A 23,654-nucleotide genomic window follows, 5' to 3' on the forward strand; every position below is an offset into this window, starting at 1 on the left:
CACTGTTCTACAGTCCATGAGTTCACAAAGAGTCGGACATGACTGAGTGACTTTCATTTTCAAAATAAAGGTCCTATCTGTTAAAATGGAAAAGCCCAGGGGTAGAGTAGATTTTAGAAAATAAAAAAATATGACATCTCCCCCATTTTGCAGTAACACTGAAACTTGAAAAGATTGGATTCTTGTTCATAGGTACACTTTCCGGCAAGAGCTGCACTGTCACAGCATCTGCATAAGGCACCTTGCCCTTAACAAACGTCTGTGTTTGCTCTGATCTTATAATACCTTCAGCCTCTACCTGTGGTCCTCCAGAATGCTGGCATTTTTCCATTTTGCCAAAGTAAAATCTCATATTGTGCTGTTCCATTGGATACGTAAGTCCCCGTGAAAGTTACAAGGACCCTGTAGCCCAAATAAAAGCCTTTGAATCAGGTCCTGCATAGGAAGAGAAAGCTAAACTCTCAATTCACAGTGTAGGTACTGAGCCTGTGGCTTAAAGGATGGATAGCAGTGCTTGAATTGACAACTGTGCTGCTGAGTGCGAATGGGCTCTTCATGGACCCACTGGGCTGCTTCTGCCCAACCTTTAATCTTTCCTAAGCTCCAGATCAGGAATCAAAACTGGTCTGCCCAGGACTTGAGGCATTTTGCTATGAATTTGAGGAGCATTGTAAAGGTCTGAATGCCAACTCTACAACTACTAACTCAATAACCTTGGGCAAGTCACTTAACTTTTCCCAAGTGTGATTTCTTCATGAACAGCAGTAAGATCTGTCTCATTAAATTTATATCAAGATAAAAAGAGACAACACATGTAAAGAGTCTTATCTGGCTTGTGGTAAGCTGGCCATAGACTCTGTTGTAGCCTCTGAGTTCCTGGTAGAGATAACTTTAGTGAAGTGATGCATTGTCTGATGCTTCGTAAACCCTTACAGTTGTTATTTCACATCTTTCTCAATAATGGTAGAAGCTTTCATATAAAGAAAATATTAAAAGAAAGAATGTGAAACACAGTAAATGGCCAAATTCCATTGGCAAGCCTTTGAACTTTAGATACTAAATAAACCTGATTGCTTTAGTAATAAATTGACTGGCATTCTCAGAGCCACTTCTTATTTAATTCTCTTTACTTTATCAGAATCTCTAAATAGCGTACACTGTCTGTTCTCTTTAGTTTATTTGGACATTACGTTCATTTACTTGGGAGCTTGGAGGAGGATGTACCAAAAAATATATCCATCACCTCTTATGAGCTCATGAGTCATATATTGTCTATGTTCACTTCTGTAAAGCAATGGAAGCATCCCTTAGGAACTGATTTGATGCAAATTAAGAAATACCAGCATAATTTTGCTGCTTTCTGCAGAGGGTACCTGAGATATTTGGCAACAACCTTGTTCCTTAAGCCATAAATTATGCCCCAGGGCATGAGGTCTCCCATAGGACTATCCTTGAACTTGACTGCAATGGCAAGGCACAGACACCATTCATCTGGGGCCAACTTACCTTCTGTAGTTCCTCACAGATCAGATGGGTGCTGAGCATTCTCTCTCAGTCTAAGGCAGCTAGTGAAAATTAAATATTCAAAAAATTTAGTTAGCAGCTCTCTTGACTGTGTTATTAACCAAAGGCAAAAGAAAAAAGGTAAAGAAAAAAAATTTTCTGAATGTTAACATCCAAAGTATTTTTCAGTTCACCCGTATATACAGAGAGAGACCTAAATAGTATTATAGTTGTTGCATTTCCCAATGAGACAGTAATTTTCTTAAACTTTTTTTTTTTAATTTATACAGGCAGATTTAAGTAGACAGTGATGTAGCAAGCAAGGGTGAGAGCTGTGCAGTGTTCCTTAACAGGAAATTAGATTGCCAATTTGCCACCTCAGCACGATCCATCTTGTCTGCCCCCCTTCCCTCTGTGACATGCAGTCAGTTACACAAATATTTGATTTTCATTCTTTCACTGATTTCTAAGTTGTAACCCTTTCCTGTGCCTGTCTAGTTACACATGTGCCTTGGTTTATAGACCATATGAACATATGTGTTTGAGTGTCTGTAAATTCATACAGTTTCAAAATCCCTTAGGAAGGTAGGATTTTAAAAGAAATCCAAGGAAAATACCAGTACAAAATTAGAATTTTGTTGTAACAAGTTCATTATAACTCATAAACATAATTTTTTTTTTTGGCCACACTGCACGGTATGTGGAATGTCCCTGACCAGGAATGAGACTCGTGTCCCCTGCTGTGGAAATACGAAGTCTTAACCACTGAACCACCAGGGAAATCCTCATAAGCATAATTTTTAACTGTTTAATTTTATATTATATTTGCTTACAGTAATATTGCTCTGAATAAAACATTTTAATTTCCCACAACTTAAAATGATCTCAATTTCTTTATCCTAAGGACATGGAAGTTAGATAAGTATTCACAAGGGATTTCAGATGTAGCTGTAATATTTTAGTATTACTCAGCCATTAAAAAGAATACATTTGAATCAGTTCTGATGAGATGGATGAAACTGGAGCCGATTATACAGAGTGAAGTAAGCCAGAAAGAAAAACACCAATACAGTATACTAACACATATATATGGAATTTAGAAAGATGGTAATGACGACCCTGTATGCAAGACAGCAAAAAAGACACAGATGTGTATAGCGGACTTTTGGACTCAGAGGGAGAGGGAGAGGGTGGGATGATTTGGGAGAATGGCATTCTAACATGTATACTATCATGTAAGAAACGAATCGCCAGTCTATGTCCGATGCAGGATCCAGCATGCTTGGGGCTGGTGCACGGGGATGACCCAGAGAGATGTTATGGGGAAGGAGGTGGGAGGGGGGTTCATGTTTGGGAACGCATGTACACCCGTGGTGGATTCATGTCAATGTATGGCAAAACCAATACAGTACAGTAAAGTAAAATAAAGTAAAACTTAAAAAAAAAAAACTTAAAAAAAAAGATACCAAGCAAATATAAAAATTTAAAAAATTAAAACTGAGTGGTAAGTACATGAATGTTTTATTATTTTAAAATATTTTTTCTGTTTCAAATATTTCACAATAAAATAAGGGAAATATACAAACATGTTTAGGTTATTCATGCTTTCCTCTCTTTTTTTGTTACTACAGAAAGTATTCATCTTTTCTGGAACATTTAGAAAAAACTTGGATCCCTATGAACAGTGGAGTGATCAAGAAATATGGAAAGTTGCAGATGAGGTAAGGATGCTAACTGAAGTAATTTTGGAAAGGGTTGCTCATATACACACAAGATTGGTTATCATAGCCGAGATCATTTTTTGTATTCACCTTTGTGCATGTCGGTACATGTGTGTGTATAAATTTAAAATGGAAAACTCTAATACTGCTGGAACACCCACCTCTTTGGATTAGACTTTTTCTCAGTGGTCAGTCAGACTCCAGGGCGAGCATTACTTTAGCCTTCTTCCAGAATGTGCATCACTGAGACATGAACTAGGCGAGACCTAGACACCTACAGCACACCAGGATTATTCACAATCCAGAGAAGCTTCTGTCCGTACCTTCTTATCTATTCCCCATCTGGGTTCTGAAGGTTTCCCAGCACAAGAACAAAGCTTTGGTTTGATATGATACACTTCTCTGGAAAGCACAGGTTTAGCAAAAGGGTGATGATAATTTTAGAGGACCAACTGGTGGATACAGTCTTCTTTGGAAGTCACCAGAAGTCAGCTGCCTTCGGGAGCATTTGTCATGAGCATCTCCATGCCAAATATGATACTAAATGACCTAGATATGGCAAGCTGTATTCTTTGAGATCAGTACACTATAGGAAATACATGGTTTGAAATGGAATCTAAGTTCCTGAATAACAGCCTGTTTATAAGAAACAAGTGGTTCATTATAATTGAAGGTATTATACGGAGGAATTTAGAGTTGGTGGAGAGCATAAGTGGAAATCTTGGCTTGCTTAATAGACACTCTAGCTGTTAACTAATAATTCTTTTTTTTTTTTTTTTTTACCATGTATAGAGTTAGCTTTATTTTTTTTTCTTTTTTTTTCTTTTTTTAAATTTTAAAATCTTTAATTCTTACATGCATCCAATTCTTGAAATATAGACATCGTATTTAAGAAAGGAGAACATAAGTTGTTCTAGTTTATTAAACTTGAGGTTTATGTCCAAAGATCTGAATGGTGCCTGACTACAATTATGGGACTTAAGATCGTTAGATGCAAAGGCCTTCTTAGAGAACAGCTTTATCCCACTGTTTCCAACATATTTGGAAATCTTTTTATTCCAAATTTTCTTTCCTTGTCTGCCTCCCTTCAGAGTGGATCTTGCCAGGAGCTTTGAAATGCCCATGAGTTTAAACACTTACCCATTGAATGTCTAACCTTAACATGCCCCTAATAAAATGCACTTAGATTAACCGTCTTCATTATCAAAGTTTCCTTATTACTGAACAAACAGGGTTTTTAAAGAAAACATTAACTAAATTGCAAGTGACACATTTTAATGTCTTTGATGTGACTTCAGAGAATGAACTATAGGAACACAATGTGGTGGGAGAGAAACTTTGAAAGGAAGACAGAAGACTTTATAAAATCTGCAAGTATTGCCAAGTTACAATAAAATTTACAGGAAATCAGGGTTATAAAAATAATCTAAAGTTTTAGAAGACATGGTTAAGATTTTTTTTATCATTACAATTCTTCTTTTAATGACATATATTTCAGACATTCAAATTATGTTACAATCTCTAACATATTTTCTTCTTTATGAATTTGAGAACAGTAATAGGTAAAATCCCATCAGCAAGTTTTATCATTTCAAAAGTTTTACATATTCAAATTTTGATTGTCATTGCCAAACTGCTACACAAAATAAGATATACTAATGATACTTCTAACAAATTTTCATTATTTACATTATAGGCAACTGAGAATACTCCTGACATTGGTTACTGATTATAATATACAAATTTAACTACCCACCAGAAAATTTTCAAAAGCTCTCAGAAAAACAATACTCCAAATCACAGAAATTCTGTTCTCACAGAAGTATATATGGAAACATTAAAAAAATACATAGCCACTTAAACATTTTATATAAAAATTAACATTCATTTAGATATAAATGAAGCAGGTTTCTACATTTAAGCTTATAACTGCAATTCCATTTCCATATTTTTTTCAAAAAGAAAAAATGTAAAGCAATGAATATATTTTTAAAAAGAAATTATCCTATCTATATCCCTAAAACTAATTTTACATATGTATGTGTATATACATTTACAATATGTTTGTATATGCATATAAATTTTCAGCCAGGACATTTATGTAGTATAGCGAAATAACCATTACTCTAAGTTAGCTATGAAAATAACTATGACTTAAATGACAATTCCCTTTTAATCTCTTCCTTTCTTCCTAAAGATAAAAATAAAATCCTTTGGGCATTTTTCTTTGTTAAAAATATACAATCTAATCTTTTCCTATGAGAATCTAACAATCTGAAGACATGGAGACAATCTATGTATCCTCATGCCCCAAAACTCACTGCATAAACACCCAACTGTAATGATAGACCCAAGAAGGCAGAGTAGAAGGTCAGGGGCTCATCTTCTCCTGTGAACTCCAAAATTACAACTCGCTGCTGAACAACCATTGACAGGAGAATGAAGGATCCCACCAAAAAAGGATACCCCTCATCCAGCAAGATGGCTGGAGGGGCAAAATTACGTTTAGAGTCAAACCCCATACCCGCCAGAGATGCTTAGAGGGCTCAAACAAAACCTTGGGCTCAGCAGGGGATGCCACGGAGTCTGCCCCAGACCTGCCTTTGAGTGTGAGTGTCTCCTGTGGAGGTATGGATCAGCAGCGGCCTGCTGCTGGGGCAGAGGCTCTGGATGCAGCAGGCCTGGGTATAGCATAAGCACTTTAAATGCCAGTATAATGGCAAAATTTTACCTGTTTAGATTTTTATTTAATCAGCTCATATATAGGTATATCTTTTTAAAATAATTTGTTGTTCATAAAGTTACTGCTGCTGTCCTTGTATTAATGTCATGTATTTGAAGAGTAGTGATAAATTTTTGTTGAAGTAGCCTGAGAATAGAGCACAGACAAGGCAGCAAAAGCCCAGAGAAGCAGAAAATACATTGGCTTACAAGTTATGGGGTCTGTGTTTAATCCTATATGGTTGATCATACGCTTTGCCCAAATAGGACCATTCAGGGATGTGTCCATTACTTACCTGGACAGGAGACTGGGACGAAAGATGACAACCAGGACTGGCCAGGGTAAACTGGGATTGAATGTCACCTCGTCTGGTCCTCTCTGTGACCTTAGTGTGACTTGTTTCTCTAGAGGGAAATGAAGTGAGTTACAGCAGAGAGTTAAACACTTGAATCTTATCCCAAGAGCACCTTCTTTGTAATTCCGCTTTCCCTGAAAGGGAAATCAAAAGAGCTTATGAAGACAATGTCAGGCCAAGAAATACTCTATTCCTACCTTGCATTTGGCCCTACACTACATTGTGGAACCTTTGCATATCTGGACTGGATTGTGTGAAGCCATGAGGAACATGCCTAGTTACAAGCTCTAAGACTTGGGAGCCAAGCTGGTGGCCAAAGCAGCTCTTTCAACCTTTGTGCCCTAGGCCCAGACCTTCATCCTGGCATTTCACGCCTTATCATTCAATGGATGAATTTAAAGCAAGTCCAAGGGAGAGAAAGAGTTTTTGTCAATGACCTGGAACTATGAAAGTCTAAATTCCCCAACCCTAAACCACTGAGGACCAGATAGCTTCTACCTAGGAGCCCTGAGTACCAGCTGTGTAGACCAAGAGAATTTGAAAGGAGGCTGAGTCTTGAGGGAGAAAAACAAAGTAGACCCCTAACATTGTGGACTAATAAATTGGTAGGGTTGCTATCAGTTTTCAGGCTAGTATGTATAAGAGGCCCAGCCTAGGGCCTGGCAAGTAACACTCAGTGAACATTAGCTGTTATAGTCATGCTTTCATGTGGTCTTTACCTGGTCGTCTTTTATATGTTGCTGTTAAACAGAATCCTATTTGTTGTCTTACTCTTCCTGGAAAATACCATGCATCTTCATAGCTCTAACTAACTCCTCTGTGCTGCTGACTCCCAAATCTGCCTGTGTCCAGAGCTCCCTCACTGATGTTTCAGCATGGACAGGCATCTTCTGTCCGTAAGTGAGTTTCTTAGCTGCACCAGCCACACAGTTGTCCTGCGTTTCCAGTCTCGGTGAATGGCATCACCAGCTTCTTGTTGCCCAAAGCCAAGATCTGGGGCTCATTCTTGACTCCCAATTCCTCCACCTGTCTCCACCTGTTCCGTTCTGTCAAGGGTGTTTCCTGCAAATATCTAGAATATATTCATTTTTCTCTGTCCCCATCTCTTAATTCTTGTGTGAATTTTTGAAATAAACCCCTTTCCAGTTTCTCTCTTACTGGCTCCTTACAATTCATTCTGCCCTTGGCAGCCTTGCATCTGATTGCTTGTTTCTCACCTTCTTATGGCTCCTTATTGCCTTTTAGACAAAGTCCACACTGCTCATGGTTGATGTGATTTGTTGCTGCCTCTCTCTAAACTCCCTCCCCAACTGCCCCTGCTTACCACGATCCAACTACACTGAATTTATTTGGTTCCTCTAAGGCACCTTGTGCTCTCTGTTCTGCAGAGGCTTTTTCACATGCTCTGTGGCTGGGACTCCCTGCTAGCCCTTCACTAGCTGCCCCTCCTCATCATTCAGGCCTCTACTTACACCTCAGTTCTTCCCAGGATTCTGCCCTGATGCTCCAGATATGAGGAGCCCCTCCTAGCTGTCTCTGGTACCTCCATGCCTGTCACGGCTTTCTCCACACAAGAGAGAGATTCACCTCTTAACTTGTGCACTTCCCCCATGGGCTTGTAAGTGCCTCGAGGGCAGGGATAAGTCTCTGTGGTGTTTCCAGTGCCTGGAACAGTGTGGGGCATGTGGATGGTGTTCAGTGAATATGGACTGAGTGAATGAATGCATGATTTGATTCGTTTATTTAAATGAAAAAAAATAAATTGCTCATGTGTAATGGGTCGTAAAGGCAGCCTTGTGATCCACACGGGTGTCGCTGTTGGTCATGAGCACGCTGGGGCTTGGCTGGGATGGGTGGTGGGAGCAGCTCCCTCCCTTGGTTTCTGGTTCACAGACTCTTTCCCCACAGTGAGGTGCCCTGATGTTGTCTATCCTCTCAAGCTCCTTCACCCCAGTCTGTTACTCAGTGTTATCCAAACTGATAGAATGGTTTTGGAATGGAGACTTTTTGGTAATTGTTTACTCCTTAGATTGCTTATAAAATAGTTTGTTTCTCTACACATCAATAGTCAGGTAAGCTATTTTAGAGAGCAAGCTAAATAGCAGAAATAGTGGCCTTTTAAGTTGAAAGTTTGTCCTGGGAAACCTGTAGAGTAGCAAAAGAAATGTCTGAAGGAGTTTACAGAGTCTATCTTTGTAACGACCTACCAACGGACTTCCCAGTCCAGCTACACTTCACTTTCCTTATTATTCTTTTTTTTTTCATGTTTCCTTGTCACAAGAACAAACTCTTGCTCTGTAATAACATTTCAGAGTGCAACAATTGCAAAAGTCAATACTTTGAAGAAAATGCCTGTTCCTTTTCAGACCGTAACACATTTTTTAGTTTGATATGTCACAAAATAAAATTTGTTCTTTGTAAATAGCAGTTTGGAAGTATGTATGATTTATCAGTTCAACCACAGAAAGCTAGCAAATGCTTTTTTCCCTAAAGTTCTTTATATCCACAGACTGTGGATGCTTTAAGTTATTTGCAATGCTAAGTTGGAATGAAAATAATTAGAAATGTTGAGATTCCATATATTTAAAATTCACCTTAGTTTGGACAGACTAAGCTAAAGTTTATATTTGTTTTTAATCTATTGAAAAATGGTTTGTGGCAATAGTGCAAATAACATAGTCAGAATATACACACACGCACACACACTCACACACACACACACATATATATGTGCATATGCATGTATGTAAGTGTAGGTATTTATTTTTAAAGAATTCTGCTGTTAAAGATCACTAAATTATATGATTTCTGTAGCAAGTTCCCTTTCAGTCTTTTTTTTTTTTCTTTTACAATAGCACTTTTCTCTTTGAGCAGTAATTTCCCATTTGTTAGTTTTCTCCCCATCTGAATCATGAGTTCCTTAAGGGCAGAGCCTGGTGTTATTCATCTTTGAATTCCCAGGTCTGCCATAATACCTAGAATTTAATAAACTCCTATTAAGAGTCTATTAAGGAATCTCTTACTAAGCACCAAAAAAAAAAAAATCATGAGGTTAATTTAAGCCATTCTTACTGGCACGTGGAGTTGGTAATAAGAGCTTTGTATCTTTTCAGAACTAATTACTAGTCTGTCTTGCTTCCTATTTTCTCTCTCAAGCCTATCACCGTATTAGGCAGGAAACAGGTAATTAATATGTTAAATATTCACTGACTTCAAATTTAAAGTTTTACTAACTTATGTTCACCTTTCTCTAGTGAATATGGTTTTAAAAGATTTTTACTCTACTTGGTAGGGAGTTAATCAGTGAGATAGAAATGTGGGAAAATGCACCCTAGAATGGTCTGCCTCTCCGTCACTCATTGCATAGTTTTGTTCTCTAAATATTGACAGTGCTATATATTTAGGTACTTGTTCACTGTGTTAAGTTCCATGTGGGTTAAAACTACAGACTTTGTTCAGCTTTTTATCACAGGAAAGTACAGAGTATAACTCACTAAAGTAGCTTTCCCATCGTGGCCTTAATAGATGAGGGTATGAATGATGTGAATCTAAAAGGGGAGACTACATACTGCAAAACATTCTTAGCAAAATCTTAACCCTGTTACTAGGGGCATGATGTAAATCATTAGTATTGTAATACTTCCTGTTAACTTGCTTTCTACGGTAACTTACAATGGGGAAATCTTACAAATCTTGCTGTCATACCTGTGAAGTGTTTCAGTGACCAGGCCTATGACTCAGAATTCCCCAGGTTCTAACAATACTAATAGTTAGGGTGGATTAGGTGCTTACCCTGTGCTACACTCTGTGGCAAGATCTTTCCACAAATTATCTCTTTTACTCCCCATTATAATCCTCATTATAGTCTCTCCTATTATTTTCCCCATATCTTCCCCATGAGCTAGGTGAGACTTCCAGTAACACCCTTGACATCATCAGCAAAGGAGTGGTGGAGTGCAGACTGAAAGCTACTTGTGTGTGACTTCCAAGCTCTAGTGTTTTATCAGTAGTTTTCTTGATGCTTAATTTGACTTTTAAAAAATTCCCCAATATTTCTGATTCATCTGAAGGAAATATTGACTTAAAGTGTTAAAAAAACTTCTTCTTTTATACTTTTTAAAAAGAGATTTTGTAGAATCTTAAAAATGAGAAAACAGAGGTATGCAGATGAAGTGACTGGTCTTGGTCATGGTCTCTACTGGCAGAGCTAAACCTGGCACCATTTACCATTTATAATTCATCTTTAAATTTGTATTTAAAAAATCATTCATCAAAGCTGCATCTGTCTTGTTTGGTCAGCATTCTGGGGCTCAGTGCACATTGTGAACAAATGGATGGATGTGTTGAGGCTGGCAATGAGTCCAGCAAGGGCACTGAGCGCATGTCTTTATGCTCAGGAAGCTGACAGTCGAACAAGGGAACTCGCACCCCTGCTTCTGGGACTGTGTGCCTGACTGACCTAGAAGCTGATCAGGAGTATTGGGAAGGGTACTCCTTGCTAAGCTATGGTACAGACCTGAGAAGGTCAAGGTGTAGAGGGAGCTATAAGCTGTGTGTTTAGTGCTGCTGGAAGTAAAGGTAGAGAGGGCTGGGTTCCGAGTGCCTTATCTGCCATGTGAGAGAGTTCAGTTATTCTGTCAGAACAGCCACTGTAGGTTTTAAAACAGAGAAACAATAGGGTCAAACCTTTATTTCAGAGGGGTTCTTGTGGGGTTTTGGGGTGACAAGTCAACTTGAGATCTATAGGATGAAGTTTAAGAGATAATAATGGCCTGGATTCAGTTGTTATTCAGTTTGGGGCTAGTGAGAATGAACAAGATTAAGAAGTATTTGAAAGAGGCCTGGGGCTGGAGATAAAGGTGAAAAATCATTCGTTTATCAGTGGTAGTTGAGACCTTAAGAATGAATGAGATCTTGGAAGTACTGGAGAGCTGGCAATGAGGAAGACTAATATTCAAGGGACAGGAAGAGAGAGAGTTACCTACGCATGATAAAGGGAAGGAATGGTTGTGGAGTATGTGGTTTCTCATAAGCCAAGGACTAGATGTTTGAAGAAGGGAAAAAATGATCTGTGGTCTCAGGCAGTAGGGACAACAGATGCGCACTCCTTGTTTAAGATTTCTAGATGACAAAAGGGTAAATATTAAATAATAGCTAAAGGGAAAGCTGGAGGCAGGTGAGGGGTTTGCTTTTGTTCTAAGAAGGGAGAGATGTAGCAAGTTCACAGGCTGAAGCCAATGAAAAGCGCAAGCTGAGGAGAAAAAGAACACAAGTCCTCCAGCTCCTCACTCGAGAGCCCTCGTTCACATTTTCAGCTATTCAGATCCCAAATTAGCTTTATGTTTGAGTCTTTCAGAATACCTCAGACTAGTCCCCTTTGTCTAATTAATGTGTTTACATTCCCTGCCATCTCATAAGCTTGTGAAACACAGATGAATTCTCACAGAGTGAGGCTGCTTTAATGAGAAATCCAGTCGAGGAATATTGTCTATAATGCATATCATGGGCACACAGTTAATATTTACTGAACAAGCACAGTGATGTGGGCCATCTCTGACTTCATCACTGAACTCATGAGAGTCTGTCTTAGGTCATTATCTCTTTCTGCCTATATTACAGGTAGGTGGGAGCATATCTCACCTTCCAATACTAAATCTCAGACTTCCCAAGGGCAGGATATAATAGTTTATGAATCTCTTTAACTCTCAAACACTCAGCAACACTTGGCAAAAATATGTATGCCAGTTCACATTTATTTTAATAAGTGACATGATGAGGCAAGATTTCATTTTTGTTTTATTTTAAAAGAATGGGTTTCTGTATCTCATTTGTACTTTCAACCTATTTTTTTTTTTCTATCTAGCTTAAAAAAAAGTCATTGACCCTAACAGAATTCTCATATTCTACCCTAATATCTAGGCACCTTTAAATCTCCAGTTAAAAAAAAAACCTGCTAGTTTTTTGTTTGTTTGTTTGTTTTGCGGAAGGGGAGAGCTATACTGTGCAGTAGAAGGTTGGTTTCCTAACCACTGGACACCAGTGAATTCCCAATATATCACTATTTTACATCCACTAACTTTTACTTCATAGTTTGATCACTTTCTTAATGTCAGTTTTTAAAAATTAATTATTTTAATTGGAATCTAATTACTTTACAATATTGTAGTGGTTTTTGCAATACATTGACATGAATCAGCCATGGGTGTACATGTGTCCCCCATCCTGAACCCCCCTCCCACCTCCCTCCCCATCCCATCCCTCAATGGCTTGCTGATTTTTTTAGTGCTACATTTCATTTTCTATTATGGCAGAACAGAGAATGGAAGGTGGCATCAAAGACTCTGTTAGGATAGAGTAACTGCATTCTATATATATTATCTTTTCTTTATCTATTGTTATATTATTGTGTCTTCAACTGTGTTATCTGTGTATATCTTTATAAACCCTGAACTTTGCCAGTCATCATCTCTTTAAACCCTGTTGCAGGACCTGACACAGAATAGGAGCTCACTGAAAATCTCATGAAAGACAATGTACAGAACTGAAATATTCTGTAGACCAGTGATTTAGAACTGCCAAGATTATACAGTCTTTTGTTCAATTAAAGCCAAGTAGCAAGAATGGTGGTGGTGGAGGGGAGTTGGTATGAAATTTAAACTTTTAGAACTCCTGTGTGTCTTTTCAGATTGTCAGCCTCTTAAGTGTTTTTAAGACTGTAGTACATGAACTATCCCTCCTAAGCACAGTGTTTTTCCTCTTTTCTGCAGGTCGGACTCAGATCTGTGATAGAGCAGTTTCCTGGGAAGCTTGATTTTGTCCTTGTGGATGGGGGTTGTGTTCTAAGCCATGGCCACAAGCAGTTGATGTGCTTGGCCAGATCTGTTCTCAGTAAAGCAAAGATCTTGCTGCTTGATGAACCCAGTGCTCATTTGGATCCAATGTGAGTTTCAGAATTCCTGTCATTTACTAATACAGGGAGGAGAAAGAATCATTGAGACCTATTTCATATTGATTTCCATCAGGCTGTCATGTCTGCAAGCAGACCACCCTCTAGATTTAAAGTAATTGCCCAATAGAAAAATTACTACTTAACATGAGTACAGGTACTTATTTCCCAGTATAATAGCTGTGTTTTCTAAGTATAATTTTAGAATTTCATGTAAACTCTTCCCCCTTATCATCACATGGTGAAATATTTACACAGGTATAACTGAATCCTTATGGTTTTCCTTACTATCCCATTTATACCATAGGAAATATTTATAGCACAAAACAAAGAACTACTAGTGATTATACATAATTAAAAACATATTTATTGGGGAAATTTTTTTCAAACTTTGTGAAATTTTTTCCCAAATATTTGTCCTATTTATTTATGAAAACTTAGAATCTATGCCATGGTTGGAAACTTGATTGTAGCTGACTCTGTCTCTCAACATTATGTTAAAAGGATTCAATAAAACAGAAGTAAGTTAAAGAATTAAATTGATAGAACAAGAGGTCTGTTATCAAAGATGGAGACAGATTACTAATGTTCTGTGGTGTTATATATATATGTTTTTTCTAGAACATACCAGATCATTCGAAGAACCCTAAAACAAGCATTTGCTGATTGCACAGTAATCCTCTCTGAACACAGGATAGAAGCAATGTTGGAATGTCAACGATTTTTGGTGAGTGTTTATAATTTACCTTAGATTTCATCTCTCCTTTGATTCTTGATAACAATCTTCAATGTGATCATTCCTGCAAGTCATAGCAATGTACAAACTCTTCCTTATAACGCATGTCACACAACCATCCAGCTTTACTCAAAATACCTACCTGGCCAAGTTTCTCACTTTGATCTGAGCAACAAGTTGAGGTTGGAATTCAGCAAATCTAAAATAACAGCTCATCACTAAGTTACATTAATAAATTAGAATATCTATACATATTGAGTCTTTTATTTGGGAATTAAGTCATAAAAAAGACTAAGTCCCAATGCTTTCAGAAACTAAATCTCTCTTGGATGTGATCCAGGCCAGGCCTGGATTGTCTTGCAATCTGATGTATGATTTCAATACAGTTGGCAAAAGGTTTATTTCATTTTTTAGCCATTATGTGGAGCTCATCTTTGTGCCTCTCCCAACCACCTTCTCTTTGTGCTTTCCAAACTGCCACAGATTCTTTCAAGTGATGTGTACAAATTCCTTTGGGCTTAGTTAGAAGGAAACTCTGGGGATGATATATTGCATCATTTCTATTAAGAATTTTGAGGCTCCTTGAAGTAAATGCTTTTCTTAATGAAGGATAGTTATTACCATCATTATTACTAAGCTTCAAGTGACAAATTAGGGGGCCGACTCGCAGCCTCTTGCCCGGCTGTGATCAGGTTCAGCCTGAACATGTGAAGGAGGCTCACTAAACTCATGCATGTGTGAGTGCCTGTCATGTCTGACTCTTTGCGACCCTATGCGCTGTAGCCCGCCAGGCTACTCTGTCCATGAAACTTCTCAGGCAAGCATACTAGAGTGGGCTGCCATTTCCTTCTCCAGGTTATCTTCCTGACCCAGGGATCAAAGCTGGGTCTCCTTAGAGCAGGTGGGCTCCTGAATTGCAGGTGAACTCTTTCCTGACTGAGCCACCCGGGAAGCCCAGACTGGGGCATACCCTGACCAATTCCAAATTATTAAGCTTTAAATCCACTGTTGAAGACATCCAACTCGTTATGGTGCTGTGGACTTATACTCATTTTTAAGGTTAATACATAAGGGATCTAACAAAAATAATACTTGATTTCAAAGCCCACTTAGTTCCTCGAAAGTTCCCTGAAGAAGCACATTGTTTAGTACCGTACCAATTAAAAAAAAAAAACTCTTTCAGCTTCTAAGTAGAAAATTACAGCTAATATCACAAATGGTAGAAGCTCTATAAACCAAAAGGATTCAGCAGTGAAAGGAACAGTCCCTGGCTGTTCAAACTATGAGCCTCTGGATGCTGTGTTCTTCCTGGCTTTCCTCCTCCTCTGAGCTGGCGCTGCTCTTGCCTTACTGTGGCCCGCCCCGCCTCCTTGTCCAAGATCTCACTAATGGCCACTTCCCTAGGTCATAGAGGAGAACAAGGTGCGGCAATATGATTCCATCCAGAGGATGCTGAGCGAGAAGAGCCTCTTCCGGCAGGCCATCAGCCCCGCAGACCGGCTGAAGCTCTTGCCCCACCGGAACTCGAGCAGGCAGAGGTCTCGGGCCAACATCGCTGCTCTGAAGGAGGAGACAGAGGAAGAGGTGCAGGAAACAAAGCTGTAGAGTGCGGAACAAGTGTTTGCCTGGGACGTCTACACGTGGGAGCTGAAGGAAAAAGTTTCTGCCTCAGAAAACAAGGAGGAATGATTTTTTTTTTTTTGAAAAAAGAAGGAAAAATTGGGGTAAGAGGAATTAAGGACACTCCTGTGGGTCCGGATCCATGGCTTCCTGGCAGTGGTCAAATTGTGTGACAGGTACTTCAAATCCTTGAAGATTTACCACTTGTGTTCGCCAGTCAGCCTTCCCTGAAAACTTTTTCCTTTGGTGGTCACTGAAAAAGTGGCTGTAAATGTCAGCCAGATTAATTCTTCAGCTTACTGTTTAGTCAGACTTTCTCATTTGTAATAGTAGAGAAGAACTGTAATTATACTATTTAGGGATACAATTAAGTAGTGCTAACTGGAACTTGAGTGGCTTGTATCAGTTTATGTACCTTCTTCTCTACTCTCTCCATGATATTTAAAACCACAGCTATATTGCCTAGTAAGGATTCAGACAGTCCTATTTCCAAGCAAGGAATGGAATGCTGTGAGAGGCTCAAGACAGCACATTAAATATGCACCATGCAACATCTAAGTGTCAGGAGATACTAAGATCTGTCAGGAGACAGAACTTCCCAGTCCTGGAAATCAGGCTTAGTACCCTTCAGCAATACCCAAATCCAAATAATTTAGACAATCAGAAAACATCCCTTAATTGGGATATGGGCTGTTATAGTCCCATGCAGGGAACAAAGATATAGCTCCCTTGATTTGGCAGTGAACGGTTCTGCTTCCAGAAAGTAGCAAACTTACAAGATGTCTGAACTGAAGGATGGCTGGAAAAATGCTTTAATGCATATTGGTACAGGAAAACCCTTCGTAACACCGAAGTTCCAGGTACAGAGTGTGCAGGCAGAAAGACTGTGGGCACTCCATGTAGATGTACATGAAATTCAAAGATCTCGGTATAGAGAGGGCGATGTGTGTTTTCAGGCTGCCTATGTGCACTTCATGCTGTACGTACTGAGCAGGAGAAATAATGGGCACACTGAACACTGAAGAGTCAATAGTGAATTAGTTTTATATTCTTCTGTTTTATAGTTTTATGATGCAAATGAATTTTCTCTAGGAAATATTTATTTTAATAATGTTTCAAACTCATAAATGGTTGTATTTTAAGAATGATTATATTATGAATTATATTTGTATAAAAGAATTTTTATATTTGAAATGTTGACTTTTTATGGCACTAGCTATTTGTATGATACATTATGTTAAAACTGGGATGGGAGGAAACCTTGGGGGAATATTGAGGGGCTATTGGCCAGGGTCTATGTATTATGTTGTTGCACACACCTGTGTGATTCCCAGCCCACATGCTGGTTCCATCTTAGATGCAGTTCTAAAAAAATGGTACCTCAAAATCTGACCACCCCTATCAAGAATACACTGCCTTCTCAACTCCAAACTAACCATTAAGATTGCATTCTACTTATTATGGTAAGGGAATATCATATGTCAATAAAATCCATATATTTGTGTGAAACTTGGCTGTTTTCAGATGTGTTCATTAGTCGTGTCTCATTGATCTCTTACTTCAGTCTCTAAGGATCATGGAACACAGAATAATTATCTTTCTTTTAGATACAGCTTCTTGAGAATCCCAAGTCCAATAAGATAGTCTAAAACATTATATCTGTTTTTAAATTGTGGCAAAATATACATAACCTAAAATTTACTATTTTAAAACCATTTCTCAATGTACAGTTCAGTAACTAAGTATGTTCGCATTGTTGGAAATCATCATCATGATCCATTCACAGAAATGTGTTCATTTTGCAAAACTGAAGCTCTGTAACCATTAAACCTAACTCTCTATTTATCCTTTCCCTCAGCTCCTGGCAGCTACCATTCTATCTTTGGTCTCTCTGAATTTTACTCTGAGTACTTCATATGAGTGGAACCATCAGTATTTGTCATTTTATGACTGGCTTATTTCACGTAACAATGTCTTCAGGAGGGTTTGTCATGTTGTAGCATATGTCAGAATTTTAAAGGCTGATTAATAGGTTACTGGGTTGGCCAAAAAGGAAAAAACTTTCTTCAGTTTTAAGTAAAAATAAGACACATTTTTTCATTTTCATCAAGAACTTTATTGAACCGTGTATTCACTGTTCCATTACCTTCTGCCATTTTTCAGGCAACTTCATTATTCCGTCTTCCCAAAATGTTTTATCTTTTTGAGCAAGGAACTATTCCAGGTGCCTTTTACAGTCTTCCAGGGAATTAAAATTTTTTTTCCATTAAGAGAATTGTATGAAGACCAAAATAAATGGAAATCTGAAGATACAATGTCTGATGAATACAGTGGATGAATACAGATTCCCAGTCAAGCTGTAACAGTTTTTGTCTGGTTGTCAAAGAAACATGCAGTCTAGCATTATCCTAGTAGAAGAGTATGTGTTTTCTGTTGACTAATTCCAGATGCTTTACATTGAATGCTGCTTTCAGTTTGTCTAATTGGGAGCAGCACCTGTTGGAGTTAATAATTTTGTTTTCCAAAGGAACTCATTATAGAAGAGTCCCTTCCAATCCCTTCGTTGGGATCACCTTCTTTGGATGAAGACTGGCCTTTGTTGTGTTTGGTGGTGGTTCATTTTGCCCCATGATCTCTACTGTTCCACATTATTGTACAGTATCCATTTTTCATCCCCCGTCACAGATTGTTTTTAAAAGGAATCTTTTGTTACATTTAAGTGGAGAGTAGCATATGGAAATATGGGCGAGAAGGTTTTTTCGCTTAACTTATGTGGGACCCAAACATCAAAGTGATGAACATAACCAAGCTGGTGCACAAGGTTATCATTGCTTGATTTGGGTATTTTGAGTGTGTTGACTATCTCCTGTGTGGCATAGCGTTGGTCTCACTGCCTCAATTTGATCACTGTCAGCTTCAACTGGTCTGCTCAACTGTGGAGCGTCATCCAACAAGAAATCTCCAGCACGAAACTTCACAAACCACTTCAGCCGCGTTCGGCCAGTCACGGCACCGTCTCCATAGACTGCACTAATCTTTCTTTGTGTCTCAGTTGTGTTTTTTACCTTTCTTGAAATAATAAAGCATAATATGCCAAAAATATTGCTTTTTTCTTCCATAAGCTAAAAATATTGCTTTTTTCTTCCATCTTTAATATCAAAATGGTTACTCAAAAATTCACCAATTATAGTGTTTTTTTTTTTTAATGCACACTGATAGGACAGCTGAAGCAATACAATCTTAACATTTTTTCTTTTTTTTTTTCAGCATACAAAGTATTTTAATGTAAAAAGGGATTCTTCGAGAAAATTCTGATTCCTTCAGTCTTCTGTCTGCAAAAGGCATATTGCATGTTTGTGAAGAGTTTGTTGCACTAATTTTACAAAGGAGAGTTAGATGAACATTTTTTCAAATGAAGTTAAGGACAAGTAAGCATTACTAGAGAGCCAATTTATAGCAAAACCCAAACAAACTTTTTGACCATCCGAATGCACATATATGACATTTTGCTTCTCCATGCATTTGCCAATGGATGCGTAGGTTGCTTCCATCTTTTGACTATGTTGGATGATGCTTTTATGAACATGGTTGTACAAATATCTACTTAACGTCCCCACTTTCATGAATGAGGACACTTCTTAGCTGATTTCTGTTTTAAAATGTAGGCTTATAGAATAAAAATTATGTATAATATGTATATATTCCATAAGAGTTCGTTTATTTCTTTGAAAGCTTATTCAATAAGCAGTAGTTATTTTTACTACTCTCTTAACACATGAGCAAATCTCATCAAAGAAATAGCATTTCTACACTAGAACCTAGGTGGCTTTCTTTGTCCAAATCCCTGTTGTTCATTGACGAGATTTCTTGGGGCCCCTTTTCTTCTTTGCAGAGTTTCATTATGAAAGATGCAGGTGCCGTTATGGGGTAGATGGGCTGTAGATCCCTACTGAGTGCTGCAGCCTCCAACTCTGTTTTCTTACTGGGAAAAAAAAAAAAATTATTTTCACATGTGACCCCAAGAAGGCAGTGTCAGAGCATGCTCTATTCTAGTCAAGTTCAGGTATTTAAATTAATAAACTTTATTTTTTTAGTACAGTTTTAAGTTCACAGCAAAATTGAGAAGAAAGTACGGAGAGTTCCTGTAACAGCCCCCACCTTCCCTAGCCTCCCCCATTCTCAACATACTATACCAGAGTGGTACATTTGTTACAATCAGTACATCATTATCACCCAAAATCCAGTGTTTACATTAAGTTTCATTCTTGGTGAACCCTTATTTCTTCCTTCCTCCTTACTAAGCTCTGGTAACCACTGATCTTTTTATTGTTTCCATAGTTTTGCCTTTTCTTGAATGGCACATAACTGGGATCATACAGTATGTAGCCTTTTCAGATTGACTTCTCTTACTTAGTAATTGTATTTGTTTTCTTCTTCAGATATAAAAGCCATATCTTCTCATGGCTTGATATTTCATTTGGTAGAGAATAATATTCTATTGTCTAGATCTACCACCGTTTACTTATCCATTCACCTAATGAAGGATGTCTTGGTTGAGTCCAACTTCTGGCAATTATGAATAAGCACTCCTGTGCAGCTTTTTGTGTGGAAAGAACTTTTCAAGTCTTTTGGGTAAATACCAAGGATCTTGTGGTAAGAGTATATTTTATTCTGTGAGAAACCTTTAAACTGTTTTCCAAAATGGCTGTACCATTTTGCACTCCCACCGGTAATGAATAGGAATTCTTGTGTGTCTGAATCCTCACTAGCATTTGACACTGTCAATGTTTGGAAATTTGGCCATTCTAATATATGTATACTTCTGTCTTGTTGTTTTAATTTGTATTTTCCTGATGACATATGACTTTGAAAATTTTTCATATGCTTATTTGCCATCTGTATATCTTCTTTGGTATGTCATCTGTTCAGCTCTTTTGCACATTTTTAAATTGGGTTGTTCATGGGCTCATTGGTGAGTTTTAAGAGTTTTTTGTATACTATGGATAACAGTCCTTTATCAGATGTGTCTTTGCAAATGTTTACCTTTATTCATTCTCTGATGGTCTTCCTTTTTTCATGTAGATCTGAGTTTCTGGCATGAGTTTCTGAAGAACTTCTTTTAAAGTTTCTTTCAAGGTAGGTCTACTGGCAACGAATCCCTCAGTTTTTGTTTGTATCACACTGTTTTCATTTCTCCTTTATTTTTGTATGTTGATTTTGCAGGGTACTGAATGCTAGGTTTGGTTTTTTTGTCAATACTTTATATTATAATATTTCACCCGGCTCTTCTTGCCTGCATGGTTTCTGAGCAGTAATTCCTATTCTGAGCACATGTAATTCTCATCTTTTCTCCTTGTAGGTATAGTGTATTTTCCTCTTCTTTCAAGTTGTTTACTCTGTGTTCGATTTTCTGCAGTTTGAATATGATGCATAGGTGTAGGGTTTTGCGGGGGCATCAATACTGCTTGGTGTTCACTGAGCTTCCTGGATCTGTTGTTTGGTGTCTGACATTAATTTGGGGGAATTTCTCTGTTGTTATTGCTTCATATGTTTCTTTTGTTTATTTCTCTTTTTTCTCCTGATATTCCTACTACAGATATATTATACCTTATGCAGTTGTTTCAAAGTTCTTGAATATTCAAGGTGTTTTCTCCTCTATGTTTTTCAGTTTGGGAGGTTTGTATTGTATTGTCAAGCTGAGAGATCTTATCTCAGCCACGTTCAGTCCATCAATGGCATTGTTCATTTCTATTATATTGTTTTTTATTTCTGCATTTCCTTTTAATTGTTTCTTAGAATCTCTACCTTTTTGGTTACATTATCTAATGTTTTTATTCATTCCTGGTCTGATAATTCCTAGCATATCTGACTGTATTTCTAATACTTGTTCAGTCTCTTTAACTTTTTTTTTTTTTTCACCTTTTTGTATGCTTTGTGGTTTTTTGGGATATACTGGGGAAATGCTGAACATGATGTCCTGGGGAAAAGGAGCTGTGGTAAATAGGCTGTTAGATATACAACAGTAATATATAGGGGAAAACAAGAATTCTGTAGTCCTATGGTTTGGTTTCAGCCTTTTGATGATCCTGTACCCCTGGCCAGTGAACTTCACCAGTGCTTCTTAGCTTTTTGTCCCATCTCTAGTAGAGCAGGATTGCTAGAGTGGGTTGGCATTGGGTATTTTTCTTCTCCAGATAGGGGTTTCCAACTCAGTGGTAAAGAATCTGCCTGCCAATGCAGGAGCTACAGGTTCAAACCCTGGGTGAGGAAGATCCCTTTGAGTAGGAAATAGCAACCGCCTCCAATTTTGCTGCTGGTATAATCCCATGGATGCAGGGGCCTGGCAGGCTGCAGTCCTTGGGGTCACAAAGAGTTGGACACGAAGGAGTGACTGAGCATGCTGCTGCTGCTGCTGCTGCTGCTGCTGCTGCTGCTGCTGCTGCTGCTAAGTCACTTCAGTCGTGTCCAACTCTGTGTGACCCCATAGACGGCAGCCCTCCAGGCTCCTCCATCCCTGGGATTCTCTAGGCAAGAACACTGGAATGGGTTGCCATTTCCTTCTCCAATGACTGAGCATGCATGTTTCCCCAGATAGGTTAAGACTCTGGTACAGTAGGTTCTTCTGAGGGCACGTCTTGATAAGAAAAACAGAATTCTCTAGTATTTTTCAAAATGATTACCTTCCTCTTCCCCCTGCTGGAAGCAAAAGGGAATTTTCATCTGTCTTTATTGTGAGACCCTGTTAATGAGTTTTGGAAGGTAAAACTCATGAAAATGTGGGTCTCTCTCCTCTGATGACTGAGTCTCCTTGAAGATTTTCTCTCTCAGGCTTTCCTACAATAAGCCTCTAGAAACTCATCAGTTACAGGTCAGGTTTTCCTATCTCAGCACTGACTCCTAAGGAAATTTATGCTTGGAAGTTTCTACTTAGGTAAATTGTGATCCTCTGTATATACCTGTGTGTCTCCAATTTTTTTAAGCTGTTTATACAAGTTTGTTTTTGTTGTTATTGTTAAGTTGCTAAGTCATGTACAGCTTTTTTTGCAACCCCATTGACTGTAGCCCTCCAGGCTTGTCTGTCCATGAGATTTCCCAGACAAAAGTACTGGAGTGGGTTGCCATTTCCTTCTCCAGGAATCTTCTCGACCCAGGGATCAAACCCATATCTCCTACATTGGCAGGCAGATTCTTTACCACTGGGAAGAATCACTGGGCTACCAGGGAAGCCCTTAGACAAGTTTAATTGATGTCAAATGTAGTTTACAAAGGTAAAGGACAGTACCTTTGTATGGACTATACAGACACAGCATCATGCCATGGGGCCCACAAGAGGCTCAGAGAGACAGCACCTTTCCCTGGGAACAGAAGCTCTAATCCCAGGACAGTTTGTTGACAGAAGGCTGGGCAACTAGGATCACCCTCATTCGCCCTGGACTCAGCCCCTGCTTCAGCAGCAGATTGTCCTGTGACCTTACTTCTCTGACAGATCTAAGAGGAGCTGCTGATCTTTAAGTTTGCTCAAATCTTTCTTTGTTGTTAGGTTGGAGTTATTGTTCAGTCTTTCAGTCATGTCCAACTCCTTGCAAGCCCATGGACTGCAGCACACCAGGCTTCCCAGCTCTTCACTGTCTCCCAGAGTTTGCTCAAACTCATGTTCATCGAGTTGGTGATGCCATCCAACCGTCTTATCCTCTGTTGTCCCCTTCTCCTCCTGCCCTCAGTCTTTCCCAGCGCTGGGGTCTTTTCCAGTGAGTTAGCTCTTTACGTCAGGTGGCCAAAGTATTAGAGCTTCAGCATCAGTCCTTCCAATGAATATTCAGGGTTGATTTCCTTTAGGTGTGACTGGTTTGATCTCCTTGCTGTCCAAGGAACTCTTAAGAGTCTTCTCTAACACCACAGTTTGAAAACATCAGTTCTTCTTTGGAGTAGCAACTTCTAAGTTCCTTACATACCAGATCTGAAACCAGAAGTCTTTCTAGTTCATTCTGAGTGAAAAACAAACAAAACTTTGCAAAGGTAGAAGCAGTCAAATACAAACAAATGTGACAAAA

The 23,654-nt window shown here is 38.5% G+C and overlaps 1 protein-coding gene across 1 annotated transcript in view; it reads left to right on the top strand.

The window, feature by feature from the left end:
• Positions 1–17,110, top strand: part of CFTR (cystic fibrosis transmembrane conductance regulator) — a 181,167-nt gene extending 164,057 nt beyond the window's left edge. The window contains exons 25-28 of the mRNA XM_013963305.2: positions 3,135–3,224; positions 13,069–13,241; positions 13,869–13,974; positions 15,388–17,110. Of these exons, the coding sequence (XP_013818759.2) occupies positions 3,135–3,224; positions 13,069–13,241; positions 13,869–13,974; positions 15,388–15,588 (570 nt within the window). The 3' untranslated portion in view covers positions 15,589–17,110. The remainder of the gene's footprint in view (positions 1–3,134; positions 3,225–13,068; positions 13,242–13,868; positions 13,975–15,387) is intronic.

Source organism: Capra hircus, chromosome 4 (assembly GCF_001704415.2).
Source record: "Capra hircus breed San Clemente chromosome 4, ASM170441v1, whole genome shotgun sequence".
NCBI classification, from domain to species: Eukaryota; Metazoa; Chordata; class Mammalia; order Artiodactyla; family Bovidae; genus Capra; species Capra hircus.